At 40.7% G+C, this 25,286-nt stretch overlaps 1 protein-coding gene across 3 annotated transcripts in view; it reads left to right on the top strand.

The window, feature by feature from the left end:
* Positions 1-25,286, top strand: part of Zdhhc13 (zinc finger DHHC-type containing 13) — a 57,578-nt gene that overhangs the window by 9,930 nt on the left and 22,362 nt on the right. Inside the window, exons 2-10 of one of the 3 annotated variants that reach the window (XM_004642692.2) lie at positions 2,923-3,068; positions 6,529-6,651; positions 8,308-8,385; positions 10,150-10,294; positions 15,159-15,223; positions 16,607-16,769; positions 17,176-17,301; positions 20,153-20,286; positions 24,108-24,208. In XM_004642692.2, coding sequence (XP_004642749.1) covers positions 2,923-3,068; positions 6,529-6,651; positions 8,308-8,385; positions 10,150-10,294; positions 15,159-15,223; positions 16,607-16,769; positions 17,176-17,301; positions 20,153-20,286; positions 24,108-24,208 — 1,081 coding nt within the window. The other 2 variants (XM_023702834.1, XM_023702833.1) reach the window with 2 other exon arrangements.

Below are 25,286 nucleotides of genomic sequence, written 5' to 3'. Positions count from 1 at the left end.
GGCTGAGGACCCTGACAGTGGGCTGAGTGGGTGGGTAGCGCTCCGCCCTGTCCTTTTTGGATCACTCAGCTCTTTCCTAACTTGTGTGATTTTCTGTTTTTTCACACTTGGGGATTTAGAAAAGGGTTGAAATCTCCAGCTATCCTTTTGTGAGTGTTTCTGTTTCTCCTCTCTGTTCCTTCGGTTTTTGCTTCATGAATTTTAAAGCTCCTTTTCAGTATCTGTACATTTACCATTATGTTGTAGTAAATCAGTCTCCTTAATATTATGAAATATGCCTCTTTGGGGGCCGGGCAGATGGCTCAGTGAATAAGCACTTGCTTGGCAAGTGCAAGGGTCTGAGTTCAATCCCCAGTTTTGCCAAAAAAAAGGATGAAATGTGCCTCTTCAGCCTTGGGAGCAGCTCCGGTGCTGGTGGCTGCTTTGTTTTACATTCATTTTCTATACCACGACATTCTTTATGCTTTGTGTTGCCACATGGTTTACGATGGTTAGTATTACTTCGTGGTATGTCCTTTTCCATTCTTTTACTTTTAAACCATGTATGTTTTTATAATTGAATTGAGTTTCTCTAGACAGCATTTTATGTAGTGTTTTAGTTTTTTAATCCAATTTAATAATCGCTGATATTTTTAAGATCAAGATCATTTGGCATTATCAGTACTGTTTAGTATGAGGATAGCTTATGATTTTGCTGTTTTCTTCTGTACTTTGTATTTTACTTTTCTTGCCCTTTTTTGTATTAATTATGTGTAAAAAAAAAATCTTAACCTTTGAGCTGGTGAGATAGCTCAGCAGTCTAAATCACCTGCTTAGGCAAGCTTAGGCAGGTGCAAGGGACTGTGGTATGATCCCCAGCACCGGGCTGAGCCTGCCAAAAAAAGACTTTTACCTTTAACTTTGGCCATTATACATACCTTTTTGTGTGTGTGTGGAACCGGGGATTGAACTCAGGCCCTTGCGCTTGCCAGGGAAGCGCTTATTCCACTGAGCCATCTCCCCGGCCCCTACGTACCTTTTTGATACCTTTTTGTTCTATTTATTTAGAAATCATTTTGAGGGTTAGCTGTGTGTTGAAGCACTCGCCTGTAATCCCAGCACTTCTGGGACTGGTACATGAGATTTGGAATTCAGGGCCAGCCTGGACTATATGACTAGCAAGACACTGTCTCAAAAACAAAAACGAAACAATTTGCTCTTTGGTTAACAGTATAGTTTTAACTTACCACAGTACGTCTTAAAATAACACTATGGCATCTCTACAGCAGTGTACCTCCATTTCCCTACCGCGGGGAAATTTTAAAAATGAGAAAAGCTCTTTTCACAGATAAAATATTTACTCACATAGTTCTGATGGTGAACCCCAAACTTCCATCATATAAGAAGGCAAACCAAAATGCACCCTGAATCCACAATTGAGCTTAAACTAAGACTTTGTGGAGTTTTTTTTTTCAACTAATCTTAGGGAATTCTGTATTGGTTTTTTACTAAAATCTAAGCTCAATTTTTGAGATTAGAAATAATCTTTTTTTTTTAATGATTCTTTTTTAAAAAAATTTTATTTATTTATTTATGTGTGTGTGGGGGGGCAGCCAGCTCAGCCTACCAGGGGGCACGGCTGGCTGGCATGTGGTGTTGGGGGATTGAACCACGGTCCCTGTGCTTTGCTAAGCTTGTTCTAAGTAGGTGCTTTAGACCACTGAGCCATCTCACCAGCCCTAGAAATAATCTTGAAACCACAAATGTAAGACTTTGTTTAAAGAAAATTATTTTAGCTTGTCATTGGTCCATTTCTAACTAGTTGTCTGTAACGCTGATTGAGTGGATGGAACAGTCTTGATAGGGATTCGTTTAAGCTCAGAGCCTACAGTCGTGCCTGTGTTAGATGTCTACTACCGCGTAACAAATAACCACACTTTTACCACCTTAACGCAGCAGTCATCCTGTAGATACCTGTCCGGAGGCCGAGCACCGCTTGGCTGGGTCCACTACCTCCTGTCTTGCAGGCTGACGTCCAGGCTGAGCCGTGACTCATTTGGGGCACAGTCTTCTTCCAGGCTCATGGGGCTACTGGCAGGAGTCCGCTCCTCCTTGTGGATGGATGATGAGGCTCTCCTTTTCCTGTGGCCTGGGGCCTTTCATGCCCAGAGGCCACACAGCTCTTGCCACCTGACCCTCGAATCACAGCAGCTTACTTTTTCAAGACCAGCCAAAGGTTCTGCTGAGACCCTCTGTCCATCAAAGTGACTTCCCGTCACTATCCCATTGTCTAGAAGCAAGTGATAGACTAGCAGCTTGTCACTGGCTAAGGCGGGACATCAGTGCCTATACTCAAGGGAACGGATAAAACAAAGGCTTGGGAGGTGGATGGTCTTTTCTGTTTATTTTCATTTTATTTATTTATTGGATACAGGGTCTTACTACTCAGTTCAAACTCATAGTGATCCTCCTATCTCAGCCTCCGCCCAGCTGTGCATGCACCACCATGCCTGGTTTTGGGACTGGCACTGTGCACCTAGGGTTCTGGGGCTGGCAAAGCCTGTGGTACTAGGGATTGAACCTGGGTCCTTGCACTTTCCAGGCAGGCACTTTGACTGCTAAGCTATCTCCTCAGCCCAGGAGGTGGATATTAGAATGTGTCCATTGCAGCCTTCTGAGAAGGGGGCAGAGCAGTCATCTTACAGGGTTGATGCTCTTCATTCAACCCACTGCAAGTAACAGAGTTCACTTGTGTGTTTAGATAATCTGTGTTTTTTGACAAAGTATGTAATTTGGATTTTTCTAATGTTATCTTTTCTGATGATCAGGAGATAAGGAAAATATTGCTATAGATAGTATTGGTTGATAGTGGCAAAGCTTCATGATGTCATTGAGTGACCTTAATTCTCTCCTGTGCTTCATTAATGTATTCTCGCTCTTTAGTGCAGGAACCACAGCCACGGCCCCCCGCCTCCAGGATTTGGTCGGCATGGCATCTGCACCCATGAAAACAAAGAGCTTGCCAAGGCCAGAGAAGTTCTTCCTCTCATAGAGGACTCTAGTAACTGTGACATTGTCAAAGCCACCCAGTAAGTCTTCTGAATGCTTTGTTTTATTCTGATTTTCTGATGATTTACAAGAATATGTGTGAGATTTATGGCACGTTGCTCACCTCTTATTGGTATTTCAAGAAAATGAGCATCAGTATACCTCCTGTGGCACAGTGGACCCGAGCTGTTTTATGTGGCGGGTTGTCCCATTGGAGTGTGGGCCACTTCTTAGCAAAAGCTTAATTTTCATTGTCTTTGCAGCACCAGGACTTTTGCAGTTACTTTCTTCCATTATATGCCCATTAAGTATTTGTTGAGTGAATAAATGATTTAGAATGACACTGAAACTAAACTCCAAATTTTAATTTAAAATGTAGAACAAATATATTGATGAGATAGAAAAATAGCAGCTCACATATTTGTGGATTTTTAGATAATTATTTATTGAGTTCTTCCTCTGTCTTTGCTACGCTGGGTATTCTGGAAGGAAGGTCATAGGTGGAACTGTGTTCTTTGACCACTTGAAATACAGACTCGGTTTGTTTGGCTTGTACTGAAAAATCAAAATACCTTTATAGTTTGTCCTTCCCGTTGCCATAAGGTGAGTTTTGCATTAAGTCAGTTTCTTACAACATTTGCACATCTTGTTGTCGGCAGCTGCTTCACCTCTTGCTGTTAAACATATTTTGAAATGTCAGACCAAGAAGCAAGTAGAAATCCTTTTTGGTAACTGAGTGTAAATTTGCCCATCCAGTTTCCCACCAAATGTTCATGCCCGTTTAATCAACATGAAATGGCTTAGCACTGCTCTGATGATTTGATACGGTTTCCATCCGAAGCAGAGGTGCTTGAGGATTTAATAGTCTTTTTGCTTAAAAACTGAGAACATTTATGTAGGTTAAAAAATATATTGACAGTTATCGGAGTGCTCTAATTAGCAGTTTATATAAACTTTAAAGGCACTGGGAACCACTACTTTGGGTGAACATTTGATAGCGTTTTTGTTGTTGTACGATGACAAGAGTGTTCTTGGGTCAATACTTGCTTCAGTTAGAATGGAAATGCTTCAGTGCTTCTGGTGTCAGTAAAAATATGTAAAGATAGATGTGAGAAATTAGTTTGCGTTTGCAAAGAATTTCAGTCAAAACTCACATCACAAAAATTTTCTTTGGATCTTAGACCTGCAGTGGTGGTTGTCAAGGACAGGAGAGCTAGGATCTGTGTGTATACTTTTTAAACCACAGAAATCCTAATTAATGTATACTTTTATGTTTCTCACAAAAAGGGAGTGTTTCTTTTCTAAAATGTGTTAAATTTGACGTGCAAGAGATGCAGAATACAAATATGTCTTGTGTCATCAAGAATATATTCTTATCAATATTTTTGTTTAATATTGTCAGACGGGTATCTCTGCCTTTAAAAAAAAGGTGCCACAGTCATAAACACACACACACACACACACAACACACACACACCCATTGATAAGCACAAGTTACTCTAATTTGACAGTGTGATATGGCAGGCAGTTTAGCCATTTGGTTTGATTTTTGACCCTTGTGGGCCTGTTGAAACTTTCAGGTCTTTCTAGATAGAAATAAAGTTGCAAAGAAACTGTTAAAAGATCTATTGGAACAAGGTTACTATTGAAATGTTACCATTGAGGACATTTTACTTTTGGAGCCTGCCTCATTTTTGAGTTACAACATTGGGCGGAACCAGGGATTGAACTCAGGCCCTTGCGCTTGCCAGGGAAGCGCTTAATCCACTGAGCCGTCTCCCCGGCCCCCATTGAGGATATTTTAAAAAAATGCTAAGGTATTAAAAAATATTTCTTCCTCTTAGCAGTTGGTTAGCTCGGTCTTCCTCTTAGCAGTTGGTTAGCTCGGTTAGCTCGCTGTGTCTCAGGTCTGCCCCTCCCTCCCTACTCTGGTGCTCCATCTCCTACTGTGAGCTCTCGCTGCTTCTCACCCGAGTCCACTGCAGCAGTCTCTGAGCTGGTCTCGCCTTCTGTTCCCATCCTGTTGTAAGCGGCTTGTGTTCTGCCACCAATACAACCTCTCCTAAAACTCTTTCTTCTTTTAGGCCCTTCCCATTGAACCATGCGTGAACTTCACGGCAGGGCCTGCAGGCCCTCACGGTGTTTATCCACCTTTCCTGTCTTCAGCTTGCTAAATTCTGTTTCTCTCACATCCTTGTATTTCATAGCTCTGATTTTTCTGATGCTCTTCTTCCTTCGCCAGATGGCCTTCCCTTCTTCTGTCAGCCTGTAAAATATAGCTTCTACATCATGCTTCATCTCCAGGGATGGCCCCTTGTTCCTTCCTCAGGGACCTGTGTCTTGTCTGCATTTTGCTTGTAGTTTATCCCATTCCAGATGTCTCTTCCCACATGGTGGGTGAGGTTACTGCACCTGCTTGGCTTCACTCAGGAATGTTGTTGTGGATGCCTGCACCACGTGTTTTGGGGCAGCCAAGTGAAAATTAAGTGAAAGGCATATGTGTTAGCAAATGTGTTAGTTCAAGAAAATTAAGTTCCACTCTGAATGACTGATCAGGTCAATAAATAAAGTTTGCTTCTGTTATTTGGTTTTACATTATGTCTCCTTTGTACATGTCTTTGTTAATTATAGTCGACCCTGTGTATTTATGGGTCTACGTCTCAGGTTTAACCAACCACAGTTCCAACCAGCCTTGGATTTAAAATATCCTGGGAGAAAAATTGTGCCTGTATTGAATATGTGTAGACTTATTTTCTTGCTGTTATTTCCTAAACAATAAGTATAACAGCTGTTCATATAGCATTTACAGTGTATTAGGCATTATGAGTAATCCAGAGAAGGTGTGCATAGTTTTATAAATACTACATTTTATATAAAGAACCTTAAAAGCCCATGGTAGATACTCACGAGGGAGCTAGAAACCAACCTCCTGTGGCTACTGAGAGACTGTATTGTATTTTATACTGTCAAAAAGATAGTTCGGATGAAGAAGATACATAGTGGTGTGGAATGATTGGTGCCGCGAAAGGAACGAGAGCAAGGCTGTTTGAAATCGGCCCCGGGCCTCACGGGTCCCAGGGTCTCAGGGGTCTCAGAGTCTCACGGTCTCACGGGTCTCAGTCTCTCTTAGCCTGGAGCCAGGGAAGCTTCTCGAGGTTACTGAGGACCACAAACAGCTAAGGAATGTGCATAACTAAATTGGTGTAAACAAACTGCTACCCTTCCGGCATTCACCAGCTAGTTTACATGCCACTAGTTGGTGCCTTCCAGGTAAAGGAACAAAGAATAGACTGGGCGGGCGCTGTCTCCAGGAATCTGTTGCGACCTTGTCTCCAGCTTGCTGAGATTCCGAGGGGCCCTCTCTTTAGGCTGTGTTCTTTGTTCCCTGCTCCCTCGGTGCAGTAAACTTCTCACTGTATCACTACAACATAGTCAAAGGAAGAAACATTGATTCTGTATTTGCAATGGTTTTAATTTTGCCTTTCTCTTTTTTTATTTGAGGTATGGGATTTTTGAACGATGTAAAGAGTTGATAGAGGCAGGCTATGATGTCAGACAACCAGACAAAGAAAACGTGTCACTTCTTCATTGGGCTGCGATCAACAACAGGCTGGACCTTGTGAAGTAAGATGGGCGGCGTGTGCGAGTTGTGTGGTTATGATTCTGGACCCCTCCTTCAGGTCCGAGGACTGAAGTATCTGTATTTATCTGGTTTTATTTTTATTTTATTTTTTGGGGCAGAACTGGGGATTGAACTCAGGCCCTTGCGCTTGACAGGCAAGCGCTTATTCTACTGAGCCATCTCCCCGGCCCCTATAATCATCTGTTTTTAATGAGCCCTCGAAATCTTCTGCCTGTGCATCCACCAGAGAGTTGTTGAGGACCTTAGAGATCATTTAGATCATGATTCTTACTGGTCCAGAAAGAAAAAGTAGAAGAAGCCAAAGGGCCCCATCATGAAGATAAAGATTAGGACAGGAATGTGAATCATTGCATAGCAGACTTTCTCAACATATGTGTAGACTTATTTTAATTCGAAGAAAGTTTATATAATTTAGAAAAAACACCGAACACCTTTTACATTAAAAGTCAAGAGGAATAGATATGTAGGGAATAAAGGGAATAAATTTTTTTTAGAAAACAGTTCAGTATGTAAATACACTTTTAAGTGGGCAAGTATCAGATTATATAAAATATGTCCTTTTCATGAAACACCATTGCCTGCTAGTTTTTTTGTTTTATACTTTGACATAGAAAATGTGCATGTGTATGTGTGTACATATTTTGTATTATGGTTATATATTTAAAATCCTTGAGGCTTAAAAAAATGGAAGTTGACTAAGTTTTATGATATTCTAGTACATGTCATGCCCACAGGCAAATTGCGGCATGTCAGGTGGGGCAGAGTAGGGTGGAACTTGACGCATCACTGTGGAGAAACTGGATTAACTCCGCTAGACCACAGAAAGGAATTGCGGACATTATAGGTCCACCTTATGCAGTGCGCTCTGTCTGTGCTCCCAACATTTAAAATTTCTAACTTTTTTGTTTTTGCATTTTGGGAAGGGTCTACAGGGTGTTCAGGGTCTCACTACTAGATCAGACTCATAGTGATCCTCCTGTTTACAGCCTCCCAAGAGCTGGGATTACAGGCATGTGCTATCACGCTCAGTCTCAATTGCCAGCTCAGGGTGCCCCAGGGATGGGGCCTGCACAGCAGGCCCAGGGATCGAACCCCAGGCCACTGCGCCTGCTTGTAGGCACTTTAATCCACTGAGCTATTTGGCCGGCCCTTAAAATTTCTAACTTTTATGAACGGATTTTAAGTGAATTTTTTGTATCACTTTTGGAATGTTTCCACTTGGTCATTATAATGTGAGTTGTTTTAGGTAACACAGTTTTATATTCTCCTTTTGAGTTAAGTGGAATATGGGTAACCCTAAATCCTTTGAATGTAAACTTAGTGTTGCAGTAGTTAGAATTGGCAGAGTGGTTATTATGTGTTTGGTATGAGAGTTATAATGGCTTGCTAATTTCAGCAGGAATAAGTACTGACAAACTAAGAATGTTTCACCAGGGATTTGTCTGATACTGCTGTGTAAATTTTGGAGACTTTTATAAACCTTCATAAATCCTTTATGAAGAAGATTATTATGATCTGTTTGCTAACACATCTGGATTTTTTTTTAACACATCTGTTACTAAGAAAAAACAGTTTTTTTTATCTCAAATTGAATTTTAGTTTTTAAATCTCCTCTTCATTTGTGTCCATTTTAACAGGTTTTATATTTCGAAAGGTGCTGTCGTAGATCAGTTGGGTGGAGATTTAAATTCAACTCCTCTTCACTGGGCCATCCGGTAAGGTTTCTAAGTGCTGAAATTGAATCGCCCTGTACAGTTGGAGGCCACCGTATTGTAAACCGCCATCAGAGGCAATTGGGAAGGCTTCTTTTGTTTTTTTTCCCCCCTTTGTTTAAAAATCAGTTAATTCTAAAGAGTTTCCAGATGGGATGTTTTGTTCTTTAATTCAGCACTCCATTATGAGTATCAGTTTCAAACATGAGTATTCTACTTTTTTAATAAATAGAATAAGCACCTTCTGTATTTGAGCACGTTAATAAATAAGTTATTGAGTGAACTATAAACTCAAGACAGTTCAGTCTTATGACAGATGCCCATTTGATAACTTACACTTACCTCACCATTCTCGGCAATGTGTCTTTTACTGTAATGTTTTTTTTTAAACATTCATTGTATCATTCAATTACCTCCTAGTGTTGTAGTTATATTTTATTTATTTATTTATTTGGCGGAACCAGGGATTGAACTCAGGCCCTTGCGCTTGCCAGGGAAGCATTTATTCCACTGAGCCATCTCCCTAGCCCCTGTAGTTATATTTTAAAGAGAAAATTTCTCTCTAAAGAGTATCACTGTATTTTTGAGAATCAGTCAACTTTTGAAGACTGACACAGGATTAACAGGATATTTTGAGTAGGCCGACTTCTTAGGACATTTATATTGCTTGGCCTGTGTCCTCTTTTCTCTTACGTGTTCCTGATAGGTTTTTTAGGCACCCGGCAAAGCAGAGAAACAGGCAGAAGGAAAAAAGGAAAGGGGCTTTATTATCTTGGAAGAGCCTGAGAGAATGCGGGGAAGATAAGGAATTCTCTGGAGTGGAACAAAGGGAGGCTGAGGGTTTTATGGCCTTTCGCCAGGGGTGGGGCTTGAGGGGGATGTTTAGATACACCTGAGGAGCTGGTTGGGCCTTCCCTGAGGCGTGGGGAAGAGTGAAAGGAAACTGCACCCTGGGCTGAGTTGGAGAAGAAGGGGGAGGTGGTCCTGGGAAGATGGGCTTTTGTTTTAAAGGCTTCAGCCATAATAGATGACCACCGTGGTGATTCAACAATTCATACTAGGCCAGAACCTATCAGTTGCCCTTCTGAAGCTAACAGAAGGAGCATGGATATTTAACAGCTTTTATTATTCTAAGTCTGCTGTCTGGTGATGAGGTTGACATGAACCTGAAAGTGAAGTGTATAATTGTTTATGTAAGACAGGGAGCTGACTCTTTTCTGCATAAATAAGAGTTCTGCGGAATCTTGGGATACTTATCCCATTTAAGCTACTGAAGTACGGAGCTGTATGTGAAAGGAACTATATTCTAGCAAAAGAATGAATGGTTATTACCTCAGTTTACCACAGTCTAGAAATACTATATGTATCTGGCCAATGATTATTTTTGTTTTCAAAATTGCAAGTGAAGGCTAAGATGTTTTAAAATTTTTTGTTGGTAGCCTTAGTCATGTACAAGTCCTATTTACACATGGTGGCAACCTAAGGCTTCAGTTAGACTGAGAGGTTTTCAGTTTTGTTACTTCCCCCTGAGAAGGCCCATGCCTACAGCTTTGAGTATGGTACACCTTAGTGCAAGACATAGACACTAGGTCTATTTATGTGCCAGACACATAAATCCCTACTGTGTTAAAAATCTTTCTCTTCATTGCTTCTAACCAGAACTTCTCAGGTCTTAGGAAGAGCAGTTTTTCCCCAGAGTTTCTTCTGTCCTTCTCCACGGGTTCTGTTTGTGTGGGATACAGCATAATATTTATCTTGTGTTTCCAGACAGGGGCATTTGCCCATGGTCATATTGTTGCTCCAGCATGGTGCGGACCCCACTCTCATTGACGGGGAGGGATTCAGCAGCATTCACCTGGCAGTATTATTTCAGCGCATGCCTATTATAGCATACCTCATCTCAAAGGGACAGGTATGTGTTGAAATGTTTCTCATACTCCATATAGGCGGAAGGGATTAGGAAGATTGTTAGTTGTACTCTGCCCTGCTTTTTAAAATTGAACTTAATGAACATTTAGGTATTCAGACATTAGCCTCATGGAGCCTGGCTATTAAATGTGCGTTTTCAGCTTCACTGGAGGGAAAGGGACAGGACAAGGCAACATGCAGTAGTGTTTCTAAAACTTATGCCTGTCATAGTTTGCCTCATGAGCCTGGTAATTTTTAGCTTCTTTCTTTTTTGTAAAAATATCACTTTAAAGCCTGTATTTTTCCTCCATTTGAAAGTAGAAATGGGTAATGATCACTAAATTAACCCACTCACTGGCTTTCATTTCTTGAGCACGGATGGTGAGTCAGGCTGGATGTCTTCTTACTGGTCTCAAAGTCATTCCACAGAATATGACTTGCCTGGAGAGGCAGAGGTTAAATTACAGGTTATTGGGAGTCAGAGTTTCACTGAGCCGAGCTCGCCTTGATTGTGCTTTCTGGTGACAGAGTAGTTCATGGCTTAGCAGATTGACACGAAGCAGGTGTGGAAACACTTGTGCAAAAGCTACTGGAAAGATTGCACTCTCTTTACATAATCAGGTTCTCTTGGATTTAGCCAACTGGAGTAGAATAATTATAAGCTCCTGGGCTTCATTTCTGAAAGATGTTTGAGGAGGAGTCCTTTCTGCTTCTCCTTGGGCTTTTCCCCAAATTCTCTTCGTCAAAGGATCTGAAGAATCTTCAGTAACTATAACTTTTTTCTTTGGCTTGGTTGGAACCCTTGACACCCGAAACCTAGATCTGCTTTGTAAAGGAGCATATCCTTATGAACAAATGGTTTTCTCTTCTTTTTTTTTTTTTTTTCATAATTTTATTGATAAACAGCAATGAGACAATTTCAAATCTTCTCTTCTGTCTTTATTCCAGAAAATAGTAAAGAATTTTTCATGTTTTATTACTTGACACTTAATATACTAAGTCCAAAATGCAAGCAACCCCAGAAGATAGTCCCACTGAGAGAGAAGTTAGGGAAGCCACACTCTTCACAGTAGTTTCCAAAAAAAATGAAATACTTAGGAATCAATCTAACAAAGGGAGGAAAGGATTTATATATTGAAAATTGCAGTAGTCTGAAAAAGGAGATCAAAGAAGATACCAGAAAATGGAAAGATACCCTTGATCATGGATAGGAAGAAACAACATAGTGAAAATGGTCATACTCTCAAAATTGTTATGCAGATTTAATGCAGTCCCAATCAAAATACCATTAGCATACCCTACAGAACTAGAGAAAACACTCCTAAAATTTATCTCAAATCAGAAGAGACCTAGAGTAGCAAAGGCAATCCTAGACACAAAAGGCAGGAGGCATCACAATTCCTGACTTGAAATTATAGTGCAAAGCTACTGTGATAAAAATCAGCATAGTACTGGCAAAATTTGAGGACCAGTGGAATAGATTGGAAGATGCAGACACAACTACAAACACACTCAGCCACCTTATCTTTGACAAAGGGGCCAAACATATGCATTGGAAAAAAGATAACCTCTTTAATAAATGGTGCTGGTACACTGGCTCTCTACAAGCCATAGACTAAAATTAGACCCAGGTCTATCACTATGCACTATGTTAAAATCATAGTGGATTAAAGATCTAAATATTCGTGTAGAAACACTAAATCTACTGGAAGAAAGGACAAAGAAATCTTAAAGACGGACTGGAGAGATGGCTCAGTGGTCTAAAGCACCTACTTGAAACAAGCTTGGCAAAGCACAGGGACCACGGTTTGATCCCCCAGCACCACATGCCATCCAGCCCCGCCCCCTGGTGGGCTGAGCTGGCCACACACACATACAATAAATAAATGTAATAAATATAAATAAATAAATAAATAAAAGAAATCTTGAAGACATAGGTGTAGGTAGAGAGTTCATGAACAAAACCCAGATTGCATAGAAAATGCTTTGAAGAATCAACAACTGGAATCTCATCTTACTAAAGCTTTTGCACATCAGAAGAAACCAACACAGGGAAAACATAACCCACAGAGGAGGGGAAAAATTTTAGCCAATTTTCCCTCAGACAAAGGACTTCTATCTAGACCATATAAAGAACTAAAAAAAATCAGAACCCCTACATTGAAAGATCCAATTCAAAAATGGGCATCTGAGATGAATATACACTTCTCAGATGAAGTAATACAAACAGTAAATAAATATATGAAAAAATGTTCAGCATTATTTTTCATTCAAGAGATGTAAATTAAACAACACTGAATTCCATCTCACCCCAGAAAAAATGGCTGTCATCAAGAAAGCAACCAATAAGAAATGCTGGCAAGGCTGTGGAAAAAAAGGAACCTCCTCCATTGTTGGTACAACCAGTGTGGAAATCAGTGTGAAGATTGCTCCAAAAACTAGGATTAGAGGGCCGGGGAGATGGCTCAGTAGAATAAGCGCTTCCCTGGCAAGCGCAAAGTTCTGGTTCAATCCCTGGTTCCCCCCTCAAAACTAGGATTAGAGGTCTGATTCCACCCAGCTACTCCCCTTCTGGATATCTTCCAAGAAGAACTGAAAGCATCATACGATAGCGATATATGTGCACCCCTGTTTATAGCAACAGTTTGTAATAGCTAAATCTTGGAAACAACCCAGATGCCCATCAACTGAGGAATGAATTAAAAAAGGTGTGGTATTTTTATACAATAGAATAATACTCAGCTATAAAGAAAGCGAAACTCAAGGCTTTTATAGATGAATGGATGCAACTAGAGACCGTACTCATAAGTGAAATAGATCAGACCCACACGCGACATTGTGTTGTCTCCTCGGGTGAGAGACTGAAAGAGTAAATAAGATAAAAAGTGTACAGTGAACATCGTGAAATAGGAAGCAGCTGCCCAAATGGACAGAAGTAGGCTGGGTGAGAGGACAGGAGAGGAGGAAAAATGCGCGTCAGTTCTATTGTTAGTGTTTCTTAGTTCATTAAAAAGGAAGGTTGTTCTAGTATCGATTGGAGAAATGTTTATGTCCATATCCTGTACCCTGAGCAGCAAGCTGCTTTATAAAGATAACAGCCTATAATATATTAACTATTGCTATTCTCCTGTTATGAAATTTTGTTTTACCTTTTTTCATAAAATAAATATTTTTTTGACAAACAGCAATAAGACAGTTTTAAAACTGATTAATAGGACAGTTTCAATAATTAATACATTGCATATTGTTATCTTCTTAGTGGTTATCAATAGTACAAGATGCAGACATGATATCTTGTCCAAATACTATTAGTACAAATCTTTCTTCTCATCGAATTAAGAGAAAGTAGCTGTATATCCATCCTATTTTGAATATACAGATACAAAGTGGTCCTTCCTCTGTATCCCCTTTTTTTGTTTAGTTTTGTTAGAGATGGGTATTCCATTGTCATTTAAATATTGTAGGTGTGTGAATTCAGCAAAATAATCCAATATAGTCCAGTAGTCCATAATAGTAGTGGGTTATCCGTAGGACTGGCAGTGTCAGAAGTTGTTGACTTGAGCCTTTTATACCTCAGCATATTCATATGACTTTACTTTTTATACCTCATTTTTATGCTTTTCTGCTGGATGGTTAAGACCAAGATAAATCAAGAACTATATAACAAGAAATGTAACTTTTGTATCTGATAAGGTCAGTCAAGGACCCTCAGGATTTATCCTGAAACCCTGTACCACAGTTTGTAGATCCTTTGTCATTGTCAGCAGTGTGGATGAGTCACGGGCATTGCTTGACCAATTTGCTCTCTGAAAGCCTGAGAGAATGTTTTCTCTCCATGTGGCTCTCCGTAGGCACACTCTTATGTCATCGATCATGTTGCTCTTTGGCCCCAGAATCTCCTTGATCAGAAAATTTGGGGCACAACTGAGTTATATGATGTTACAGTACAGGTTCTCATATGTCCCGAGTCTTAATTGCCCTTGGAAGGCTAGGGCCAAAATGTTGACTTTCCTTGTGGCCCTCCTTTTTCTCTAATTTTTGTTCTGCAAACTTAGGTTGTTGACCCTCCAGAAGAGAAGCTTATTATTACCCTACAACGTATACAGTTGGGTTTAACCTCACTATCTGTCTGAATATCAAACCTCTTAGGCATAACATGGAACCTGAATTTTCCATCTAGTATTGGTATATTAAACTTTAAATCTCTACTGAATATGGAGCAAAAAATTTAAAAAATAAAAAATATTTTTAAAATATGAATAAACAATGACATTTTTTGCACAGAAATTTAGAAATCTAACCATATACAGCATTGTAGCAGGATAGTCCTGTGACATTTTTCTTTTCTCTTGTCTCTTTTTTTCATTTATTACCTTTTTTTTATAAAGTAAAAATTCTAAAAAAAGAAGTTAAAGAATTCATTACTGAAATTGTTTCAGTAGAGGTTGGATGAGTGCATAACAATTAGTAGCATGAGTTAGCGTGTGAATTAGGGTGCAAACTAGATGATTTTGTGAGGCGAACATGATAACCACTACACTATGGAAACCACCTTAAATTAGATGGTTTTGAAGCTCTGTCGCACATAGTGGTGGCCACTAGTGACTTGCTTTTTACCTCACTGTCCTTCGTTTAAACTACATAATGCTTTACATCATGTATTCACATTGTCCTTGAGAAATATTTTGCAGTCATCCTTAGATTTTTGCCCTATGAAAACAAAGCAGACTTGTTACTTAGGTAATGTTTAAACCCTGTGTGTATAAATAATGGCAAGATTGGCTGTGCTTGAGAACTATTTCTGTTAAGAAAGAGACTTGATTTGGTTGTGGTGCTGACAGTTGTGTTGCTTGGTTCCTTTTAAATAGAGTGTGAATATGACGGATGTAAATGGACAGACACCGCTCATGTTATCTGCTTACAAAGTAATCGGGTGAGTTTAGTTGAATTGCCTTCATTGGGTTTTTGGTTCCTAATACTAATAAAAAACATTTCGTTACAGAACAGGGAGAGATGCCTGAGCCTATCCTTATTAACATGACTGATATTTTTCCTTTTGCATTTTAAAAAGATGGTTACAAGCCTAAATTCCTATGTCCTCTTAAGTTGAAATCTAGATGGTAAATGTTTTCTAAAAATAATTCATTTTCAGATTTTCTGACATTATTGACTACTCTAAAGCTATTAATTGTAACTGAGCTATGAAAAGTTTACGTGTTCATATGAGACGTGTATTTAAATTTTTCTGCATAATGTCTAAGCGTATGTACTTAATGAGAGTCAGTAAGTAGTCCTGTACTTGGTATTCAGCTGTGCAAATGCAGGCGCAGTTCTTGCTTTGGAGGTTTATTTCTACCTCATGGTGAGCGGCCGTCCTTTGGTTCCCTGTGACGTCAAGGGACAGAGTTCGTTCTCACACTGTTTCCTTTGCTCATGGAGCGGCGGACTAAGGGTAGAGTTCTGTGAAAAGCGGTTTGTCTTTGGTGCTCTGAAGTCAGGCATATGCTCTAAAGCTCTGGAAGAGTAATAAATAGAATTTTGTTTTTATTCAAAGAATCTTTTAGTCATGAAAGGAGGAAAGGTAAGAGGGAAAGAACATATTTTATTAAATTCTGTCCCCTAGTCCATAACTTTCTAATATGTACAGGTGTTTTAGGGTCCTGCAAGTTTTCTTGTGCAAAATTATTAAAAGTGGACCTGGAGGCTGCATGTATAAGGTATATATGAATCGCAAATGGATTTCGTGTTTAGACATGCCCTATACCCAAGATACCACATTACGTATGTGCAGATGTTCTGAAAAAGAAAAAAAAAATCCAAAATCAGCAACCTTTCTGGTCCCAAATGTTTTGGATAAAGGGTACTCAGCCTGTATTTATATTTACTTTATTTAATAATCTGTTGAAGGAAGAATGTAAAGTCAGCTTTTGGATATTAAGTGGAAATATAACATTATACATTTAATTGTTACTTGGATAAATAGTGTGATGTTTAATGTAATCCAAAGTTAAGTCCACAATTTAAAACAACGTTAGCCAAGAGCAGTGACAGGAAAGTTTTTTCTTAGTCTTTTGTATTAATGTTTAAGTTATGTTTATAGCAGACTATCAATTAATAGATCTTTTTTTCTTAATCTCTCATTAGTTCCTAGAGTAGAATTCTTCACAGAGAAATTCCTCAGTTGTTTGAGATACTTACTGATTGGTCCATTGATACATTTGGTGAGAAGATAACATTATTTGTATTAACTCCTCAAATCTTCATCCCTGTTAACGCTGCTGCTGCTTGCTTTTTTTTTTTTTTTTTTCTGAGACAGGCCAGAACCAACTGGATTTCTTTTAAAGTTTAACCCTTCTCTCAATGTTGTGGATAAGATACACCAAAACACTCCCCTCCACTGGGCGATTGCATCAGGAAATGTGAATGCCGTTGATAAACTTCTGGAAGCTGGCTCTAGCTTGGATGTCCGAAATGTTAAGGTGTGTCAGGAATGCATCTCCTCTATTTTGTCCCATCTTACATTAAGGGGTCGATAATGCAGCATATAGTTGAGCTATGTGGGCGTAGCTCAGTGATAGAATACTTGCTTAGGGCTGGGGAGATAGCTAAGTAGAATATGTACTTGCCTGACAAGTGCAAGGTCCTGAGTTCAATCCCCAGTACCACATAAAAAAAAAAAAAAAGTTACATAGAATACTTGCTTAGTATGTGTGAAGCACTGCAAAAAAAAATAAATAAAAAAGGAATGTATTTGTTTTGATTGGACAGGTTAAATGCCAGCAATAATCACTAGCTACCTTGAGAATAAATGTGCTTAATCTGTGATTCTGGAGAAAAATATCAAACAGCTCAAATATATCAAAAGTCTAACTGAACTCTTCTCAGGGAGAAACTCCCCTGGACATGGCTCTGCACAGCAAGCACCAGCTCATCGTCCACATGCTGAAGGCGGAGGCCAAAATGCGAGCCAGCCAGAAGTCCCGGCTGTGGCGCTGGCTGCAGAAGTGTGAGGTAGCTGCGAGTCGGGCCTCTCCTGTGGGGTGTGGCGTTGGGGTCCGTTGGTCTAGACGTTTAGGCCAACCAGAGTTAGCCTTGTGCGCATTATACCTGCCGGTTATGTCTGTCTTTGGCCCTTCCTGACCCAAGTTGGGAAATTGAGCATCTCATTGTGTGTTTAGCCCTTTCGCACCTCGACGATGGCTGTAAAACTGTTAGTTTGTGAACCTTATAGTGTATTTCCACAGTTGTTTAATGAATTGAAATGCAGATGATTTTCATTCTTAGAGAAGCAAAATGAAAAACACCGTGTTGCAAGATATTTTATGGAAGCCTCTTTTGAGTCTTTCCTTAATAAATTTTTTTCTCAAAAGGAAAATAGTAACAGTCAACATGTTTTCTTAGAATCATAAAAAGTTAGATTTTTAAGCAGTGATGTTGGAACTTCAGGCTTATGATACCACTTCATAAAATAAAACATCTGGAATTTTGAGAAATTAATCCAAATTTTATTCATTTTTTAAACTTAGCATTCCTTTGAAGAGTGTTTTAGACTAAAATGAACTGAATAATAGAAAAATTTCAGTTACAGTAGTGACTATAATTCAGATTATCTTGGATTGATTCTGTTGTTTTTGCTGTTTTTTTTTTTTTAATTTTTTTTATGTGTGTGTGTGTGTGTGTGGCCAGCTCAGCCCACCAGGGGGTGGGGCTGGCTGGCATGTGGTGCTGGGGGATTGAACCGTGGTCCCTGTGCTTTGCTAAGCTTGTTCTAAGTAGGTGCTTTAGACCACTGAGCCATCTCACCAGCCCCTCTGCTGTTTTTGAATATAGCATCTTACTGATTATACTTTCAGAATGACTAAATGAACAGATAGTTTTCTAAGTAGAGGGTCACTGTGAATGCTAGACCTGTTTTATATTTAGGTTTATGAAAGAAGAGAAAAAGAAGGCCACTCCTCATTCTCCTTTGCTACCTTTTCTACTTTTTATCCTCTTCTTACTGTTACAGTGTCCCAGGATTTTGTCCTGGGACTTCCTTCACTCCCCACATGGCATCTATCAAGTGATAATTCCCAAACATATCTGTGCAGTCCAGACTTTTCCAGACTAGTAATGCCGTCACCAGCTGTACTCACCCCTTTCAGCGTCCGGGAGGCATCTCTCACACGGTGCATCCAAAACCGAACCCATCCCCTGGCTTCCTTCCCTCGCTGCCTGCGCCTTCCACTTCTCCGCAGGGAGCGTGTCTACCTTTCCAGTCATCTTTGACTTTTCTCTGTCACACCACACCTGCGGCAAGCTCACTAGCGACACGTAGCCTAGTTCTGCCCTTGGTTTATATCCAGAATCTCAGCCTTCTCTCCCTTCCAGCAGTGCTCTGTCTGTCGGTCCATTTTCTTTGAAAACGGAAGTTGGCTATTGCCACTCATCTGCTCAAGCTCCAATGATGCCTCCATTTTTCCCTGAGTGAAAGCAGAGTCCTTACAATGGTCTTCAAGGCTCTGTGTGGTTCAGTTTTTTATATACTGTGCTATCCAAGTCACTTAATGCGTCTATCTTCCCAGTTAGAATTTAAGCTCAATGAAAGAAAAAGCTTGAATTCCTCAGTCTGTCCCAAGCATTGAATGTAGTGCCTTCCATAGAATATCTATTGAAGGAGTAAGTAATGTGACTCATCTAGAAGAGTGTTATGCCTGCAACTTAGAATTTTGAGATCCTTACTTAATCCTTATTTCAGTTCTGAGATTATGTTTATAGTCTTGAGTTGACTTTTTAATAAAAGGCTGAGTTTAATTTTGTCAACTAAACAAATAAGGATTGGTATCATTTATACTTTTCCATTCCCAGATATGCCTTAGAGAAACAGAAGTGGAAGAATTCAGGGCTCATCACATGTGTTTCCTCTTTGCTGTTGAAGAGTCCTGCTTGTTTCAAGGCCTCGTATCTTAGGGTTAAGAGACTGCACTGCACACGTGTGGAGCGTAATCTCCATGCAGACACTTTGTTCAGAGAACCTCCATTCTTTTAATTTCATCAAAAGAGACATGACTGATTAGAATCCCAAGAATGGGACTTCCATGGGGTCTTTGGCCCCTGAGCCCACTCCCTGCTTGAAACCTGTCTCCCCATAGGTTCTCTTCCCACGTTTCTTTCTGCCACCTCTGGACCCCCAACTGTATTCCTGCCCCTGAAAAGTTGTGTTGGCTGAGACCCTACCCCTGCTGCGGTGCACATCTGTGGGATGTTGCCTCCTTGTGCCTTCACTCCCAACACACTGTTGAACTCTTCGCTGATAGCGGGCCTGCTTTCTCAGCTGTCTCCTGGATATCTCCTGGGTGTCCTGAGGTTAAAAACTCTACACATCCCAAACTGAGCTCATGTGTTTCTTTTCCCTTCTAACCTTCTTTACTGGGGGTGCTACCATCTGGTACCCACGTTGCAGCTTTTATTCCCTGCGTGTGGTCTTGGGTGTATTGAGTTTTGCATAGTCCCTTTAGCTTGCTTTATGCTTTCTAATATAGAATATCATCTGAAACAAATAATTTTTTAAATTTTATTTTTTATTAACTCTACAAAAGACCACAGTTTCTTAGAAGAAAAAAAGGCAAATGCAATGTTTGAACAACATTTTTGAAATGTAGTTTTTAAGATATTGTTCTTAAAACATGTGAATTGCACAGATTTCAACTTTAACAATCTGCAGCTTTGAAAAAAACTTAATTATGCTGTTGTATTTATTATTATATAATGAAGAAGCAGACTTTTTTGTTTTTTCTTTTTAAGTTCTTAAACTCTGCTAATTATCATCACATGCTTAGGTGAAGACTTGTACAATTCTAAAGTTCCAAATCTCTCTTAATAGTTCTGCCTGCTGCTGATACTCTCTGTGATTACCATGTGGGCTGCTGGATACATACTGGACTTCAATTCGGACTCTTGGCTTTTAAAAGGATGTCTTCTAGTGACATTGTTTTTCCTGACGTCTTTGTTTCCAAGGTATGTATGTGAGCTTTGCAAGGGGCATTATTGCATTTCCAATGTAATTGTGTATTTCTGCTGCTGATTAGCTGGAATCACAGACTTTTATAGAACTGTAAATACTCACCATAAAACAACATCCAGGGGAATCGGGGAAGGGGGAGGCAGATTGTTCCACCCAGTAATCTGCTTGAGTTGACAACTGGTAGACAATCAGTATCCTGGGCAACTGAATTGTAAGGTTCCTTGAATAATGAGATTTTTATAACCATTTTGCATCTTAATGATACATTTTGCCTTTTTTTTTTCCTGAAAGTTTTTGTTTCTCCTTTTTAAGACCTAAATTCAGTTTGAGCTAGTTAGTTTTTCATGATTTTTGCCCCAGTACTGGAGATGGAACTTAGGGACTTCACACCCACCACATGCCCAGCCCTTATAATTTTTTTATTTTGAGACAGGATTCACTGTTGCCCAGGCTGCGCTTCATCTTGGGATTCTTGTGTCTCAGCCTCCCAGAGTACAGGTATTACAGGTGTTCACCACTGTGCCTTGCTGTTCTCAGTGGTTTTTAATTAAAATGGAGAAGGCAAGGCTGGGGATGTAGCTCGGCAGCACAGTGCCTGCCTGGCAAGCGTGGCCTTGGGTTGGATTCCCAGCACCAAGAAAAAAAAGAATGGGGGAGGCTATAAAATAGTAAATATGATATAGCCCTAATTTTAGGAAAATAACTCACCATGGTTATGTGTAGTTAATAGCTGGGAGCCGGATTGCCTGGCTTCGATCACATGGCAGCCTGATCCTGAGCAAGCAACTTTCCTTCTCTGCCTCAGTTTCCTCATCTGTAAAATAAAGGTAGTTATCGGGATAGTTCCTGCCTTATGGTTAATACATATAAATGCTTAGGACGAGGGCTGATGCACAGTAGCTGTACCACACCCCAAACCCCTTCCTTGTCTAGGTCAGTGCAGGGCACCCGGTTCCTCACATGAGCGAGGGGCACCCTTGATTCTTCCCGCTCCTGACCCGTTACAGTCCTTCCTCTCCTGCCGCGGTTGGTCCACATCTTTCCATCTCCTCAACAGGGCCCCGCACCCCCAGTCTCCAAGCCGCTCTCCAGCCATCTGTCCTCCTGTTTGCCTCCCCAGGCAGCCCTCAAGGCTTCTCCCTGCCTGAGCCCCTCGGGAGCCTGCCCTGTACTCGGACTAAAACCCAGGCAGGCCCTTGCCTGCTAGGTGTTCTTGTCACTCGTCTCCACCCTGCTTCCTGACTTCGTCCCCTCCCTGGCCCCCACGCGGCCCTTGCCTGCCTTCTGTTCCTAGAATACGTCAAGCTCGTGCCCACCCGGCGCCTGGGCCCCTGCGAATGTCCCCCCCTCCAAGTGTCCTGACAGTGTCTGCTCAGCTGGAGACACTGCTTGGCCTCAGCTCAGGTCGCGCCTCCCTAGGAGGCCGACCCTGTGTCACCTGCTTTGTTATCTGTGCAGTAGTCACTTGCCTGCAGTGGGAGGCCCAGAAAAGCCAGAGGCTTGCTGTGCTGTGAAATGCGTCCCGACATGTCATGATGAGGACCCTTAGAAGAGTCTGAGAAGGGCCGGCCAGATCTATGGAGTGAGACCCGTAGACCTTGTACTAAATACATTTAAAAAGAAAAGAGTCTGAGGAAGTAGCGTTGCCCCCTAGAGGGAGTGCTGCTGAGTATTCTAAGTATCCAAAGTCGTTTTGCCTGTTAGCCTTTTCTGGAATATGCATGTTCACTTTTCTCATAAGGGGAAACGAAGTATCGCAGGAATCTGATTATTAGGCCCCCTAAGACCAGGATAGTTGGGTGAAACCAAGTTCATCTTTGAATGTAAAGTAGAAGCTTGTGTTTCTGAAAATAGTGTAAGTAGAGTTATCTGCTACTCGGAACACGTGTAACTTTAAAATACTCATTTTGAGCCAAGTATGCGTGCTCATAATCCAAGTGCTTCAGAGTCTGAGGCGTAGGATCAAGCTTAGGGTCAGCCTGGTGTCCATAGTAACGTTGAGATCAGCTTGGAACTTGGTGAGCCCCTCTCTGTCTCAAAACAGTAATAAAACTCATTTCCAACTAATTGAATTGGCTTGGTTTCTGTATAAGTATTAAGCCAAATCACCAAGAATTACTTTTCTTCTCAGAGACAGCAGGGTTGGCCATACCTACTCAAGTAGGATAGGAACCCTTGAGATTTTGTTTGGTTATTTTAGTTCAAACCCAAGCTAGCTAGCTAGCTAGCTAGCTATTTATTTATTTATTTATTGCGGAACCGGGGATTGAACTCAGATCCTTGTGTTTGCCAGTCAAGCGCTTATCCTACTGAGCCATCTCCCCGGCCCCTGATTTATTTATTTTTAAGACCGTGAGCTGCAATCCTTGTGGCATGCTTGGCATGGACACGATTCCAGCGGGAGTTCAGTGCATTGGTCATTCCTCCGTTTTTACCCACATAGTCTGGGTTATCCAGATTCCCTGATTTCCCAGCTTCATGGAGTACCCTTGGGCAGCTGCTTGCTGCTCCAGCCTGCTGTGTACACCATGCCTGCCAGAGGTCACCAGGTAGAAGCAGTAGCTTGCAAACCAGGTGCTCCCTGCACTGCTGGCCATGGATAAGTGTGGTTTTTTCCACAGAGCCTTAGGCCGCACCCCAGGAGTTGGCACAGGCTCTGTTAGGCCTGTTCTGGTGGTGCGTGAGTACCTGGGCTTGTACACCTCGGCTTAGACTCTAGTTCTCCCCAAGTGTGATTTTGTACTCATGGTTGTGAGCTGATAGCTTTTCGTAGACCCTTCCTACCTACTACCAAGCATCGTGCTTTCTGGTATAAATTTAAAGATCGGTACAGGTAAGCTATTCAGCATAAAGTGATTGTAGTGCATATTTGGTGTGATAATTTTTGGTTTTTTTCTTTCTAATTACAGGCCTTTTTTTTTTTTTTTTTTTTCGGAACCAGGGATTGAACTCAGGCCCTTGCGCTTGCCAGGCAAGCGCTTATTCTACTGAGCTATTTCCCCGGCCCCTGTAATTACAGTCTTAAAATGTTTTGAGTTGCTTATAGCCCAAGTGAGGTCATCCTTAGTGTGGTGAAACTAGTTTCACTGTTTGCCTTTTCTTACATTGACTGCTTCTTGGGCTTGTTGCAGGATAAAAGTGCTTAAAGCTACATGCGTCTCCCTGTTTCATAAACACACAATGAACCTCTGGAAAAAGCTTGATGAGCACCCTGTGCTTATCCAAGGATTTACATTTTTGTATTTCAGACTATTTTAACATGCACTGTGCAAAAAAGCTACAGGGCAGTCTGTCTCAGTAGAGAAGATTCACTGAAAATACACATTAGCTTACTGTGAATGAAGAATGCAAGTTCTTGGGCTCCGTTCTTTGTCTCCTCATATGAAAAATGTGGGGTGATGACAGTGGCGCATGAGCGTTTGGGAAGCAGAAGCGGTTGCTGTAGCTGTACTTAATTTTTTTTTTTGAAGTTTTTATTTCTTTTTATTTATTTGGTACAGGATCTTGCTGTGCAGCTCAGACTTGTAATGATCCTGCTGTCTCAGCCTCCCTAGCGCTGGGATTCCTGGTGTGTGCCACCACGCCTGGGTTCCCTGGTTTCAATCTGGCAGCAGGCATGCGGTACCAGGGATTGAACTCAGGTCTTTGCACTTGCCAGGCAAGCGCTTAGACCACCGAGCTTTCCCCCAGCGTATTATTATTACTACTACTACTACCACTGTCATTATTTAGGGGGACTTTGAACTGAAATTAACATGAGTCTTGCTAATACCTTATTTCACTAATACCTTGTGCTCATCCTTTTTCTTTTTAGGTTCTTGGTCGGATATAAGAACCTCGTCTACTTACCCACGGTCTTCCTGTTAAGTTCCACGTTCTGGATGTTTATGACTTGGTTCATACTATTTTTTCCTGATATCCTTTAAACTTGATCTTAGGCCCATATTACCTTTGAAAAATACCTTTTTAAAAGTTCTATTTGGTGTGTAGATAATAGAAAAGATCTAAGGAATGCAACTTACATTTGCAGTCATTTAATGATTTTGATTGAATGTTTAATGTCGAAAATGCATTTGATTCTGGCAGTAATGTCAGCGTACTGTGGAAACAGCAGGTCTCCCATATTTACTACTGTAAGAGAAAAGACAGTAAAATGAATTGATTTACTTGGGCCTCTAATAATATGTTGGACCGCTTTGAGACGTCTTCACAGGGCTCTTTTACCTAGGTCAGCAGTGACAGGTGGTTGCTAGATCTCTTGGTTACCTCGGCTTTGCTGTAGAGCGAGTTGCTTCCTCTGTGATGGTAGCTGCGGTACTAGCTGTTGCCTAAGGCGGAGAGTCCCATTTCACGGTGAGAATACATTTGCTTTGCCACTCAAAATATATATGAAACGGGCTGGGAATTTAGCCCAGTGGCACAGCACCTGTCTGGCTAGCGGGAGGTCCTGAGTTCAGTTCCCACCCTCACCCCCCAAATACACACACACACACACACACACACACACACACACAGTAGTTCCTTGCTGTTTCACACTTTGACTTTCAGGGACTTGTTGTTTCATGGGTTTTCAAAAATATTAATCTAAATTATTTATTACAGATTTTTCACTATCGTAGGATTTTACAGTAGTGTACAGTACTATATGTATTTATATGCATAGTATTTATGGTTTTAATGATTTTTGTCTAAAAAATTAAAATATATAAACATATACTTAAAATGTTAATTCTAACATCAAAAGAATGCTAAATCAAAATAAAATACACTGTTTACAGTATGTATTTTAACTAATCAATATATACTGTACTGTAGAGTGTACATATGTTAAAATTACATAGGTTTACAAGTTTAGAAAATGGTTAAGAACATTAGAAATGTTTTTAAAAAGCATGGGAAAGGGGCTGGTGAGATGGCTCAGTGGTCTAAAGCACCTACTTAGAACAAGCTTAGCAAAGCACAGGGACCGCGGTTCAATCCCCCAGCACCACAT

This window comes from Octodon degus, unplaced genomic scaffold (genome assembly GCF_000260255.1).
Source record: "Octodon degus isolate 3935 unplaced genomic scaffold, OctDeg1.0 scaffold00159, whole genome shotgun sequence".
NCBI classification, from domain to species: Eukaryota; Metazoa; Chordata; class Mammalia; order Rodentia; family Octodontidae; genus Octodon; species Octodon degus.
This window is presented reverse-complemented; position numbering and strand designations above follow the sequence as displayed.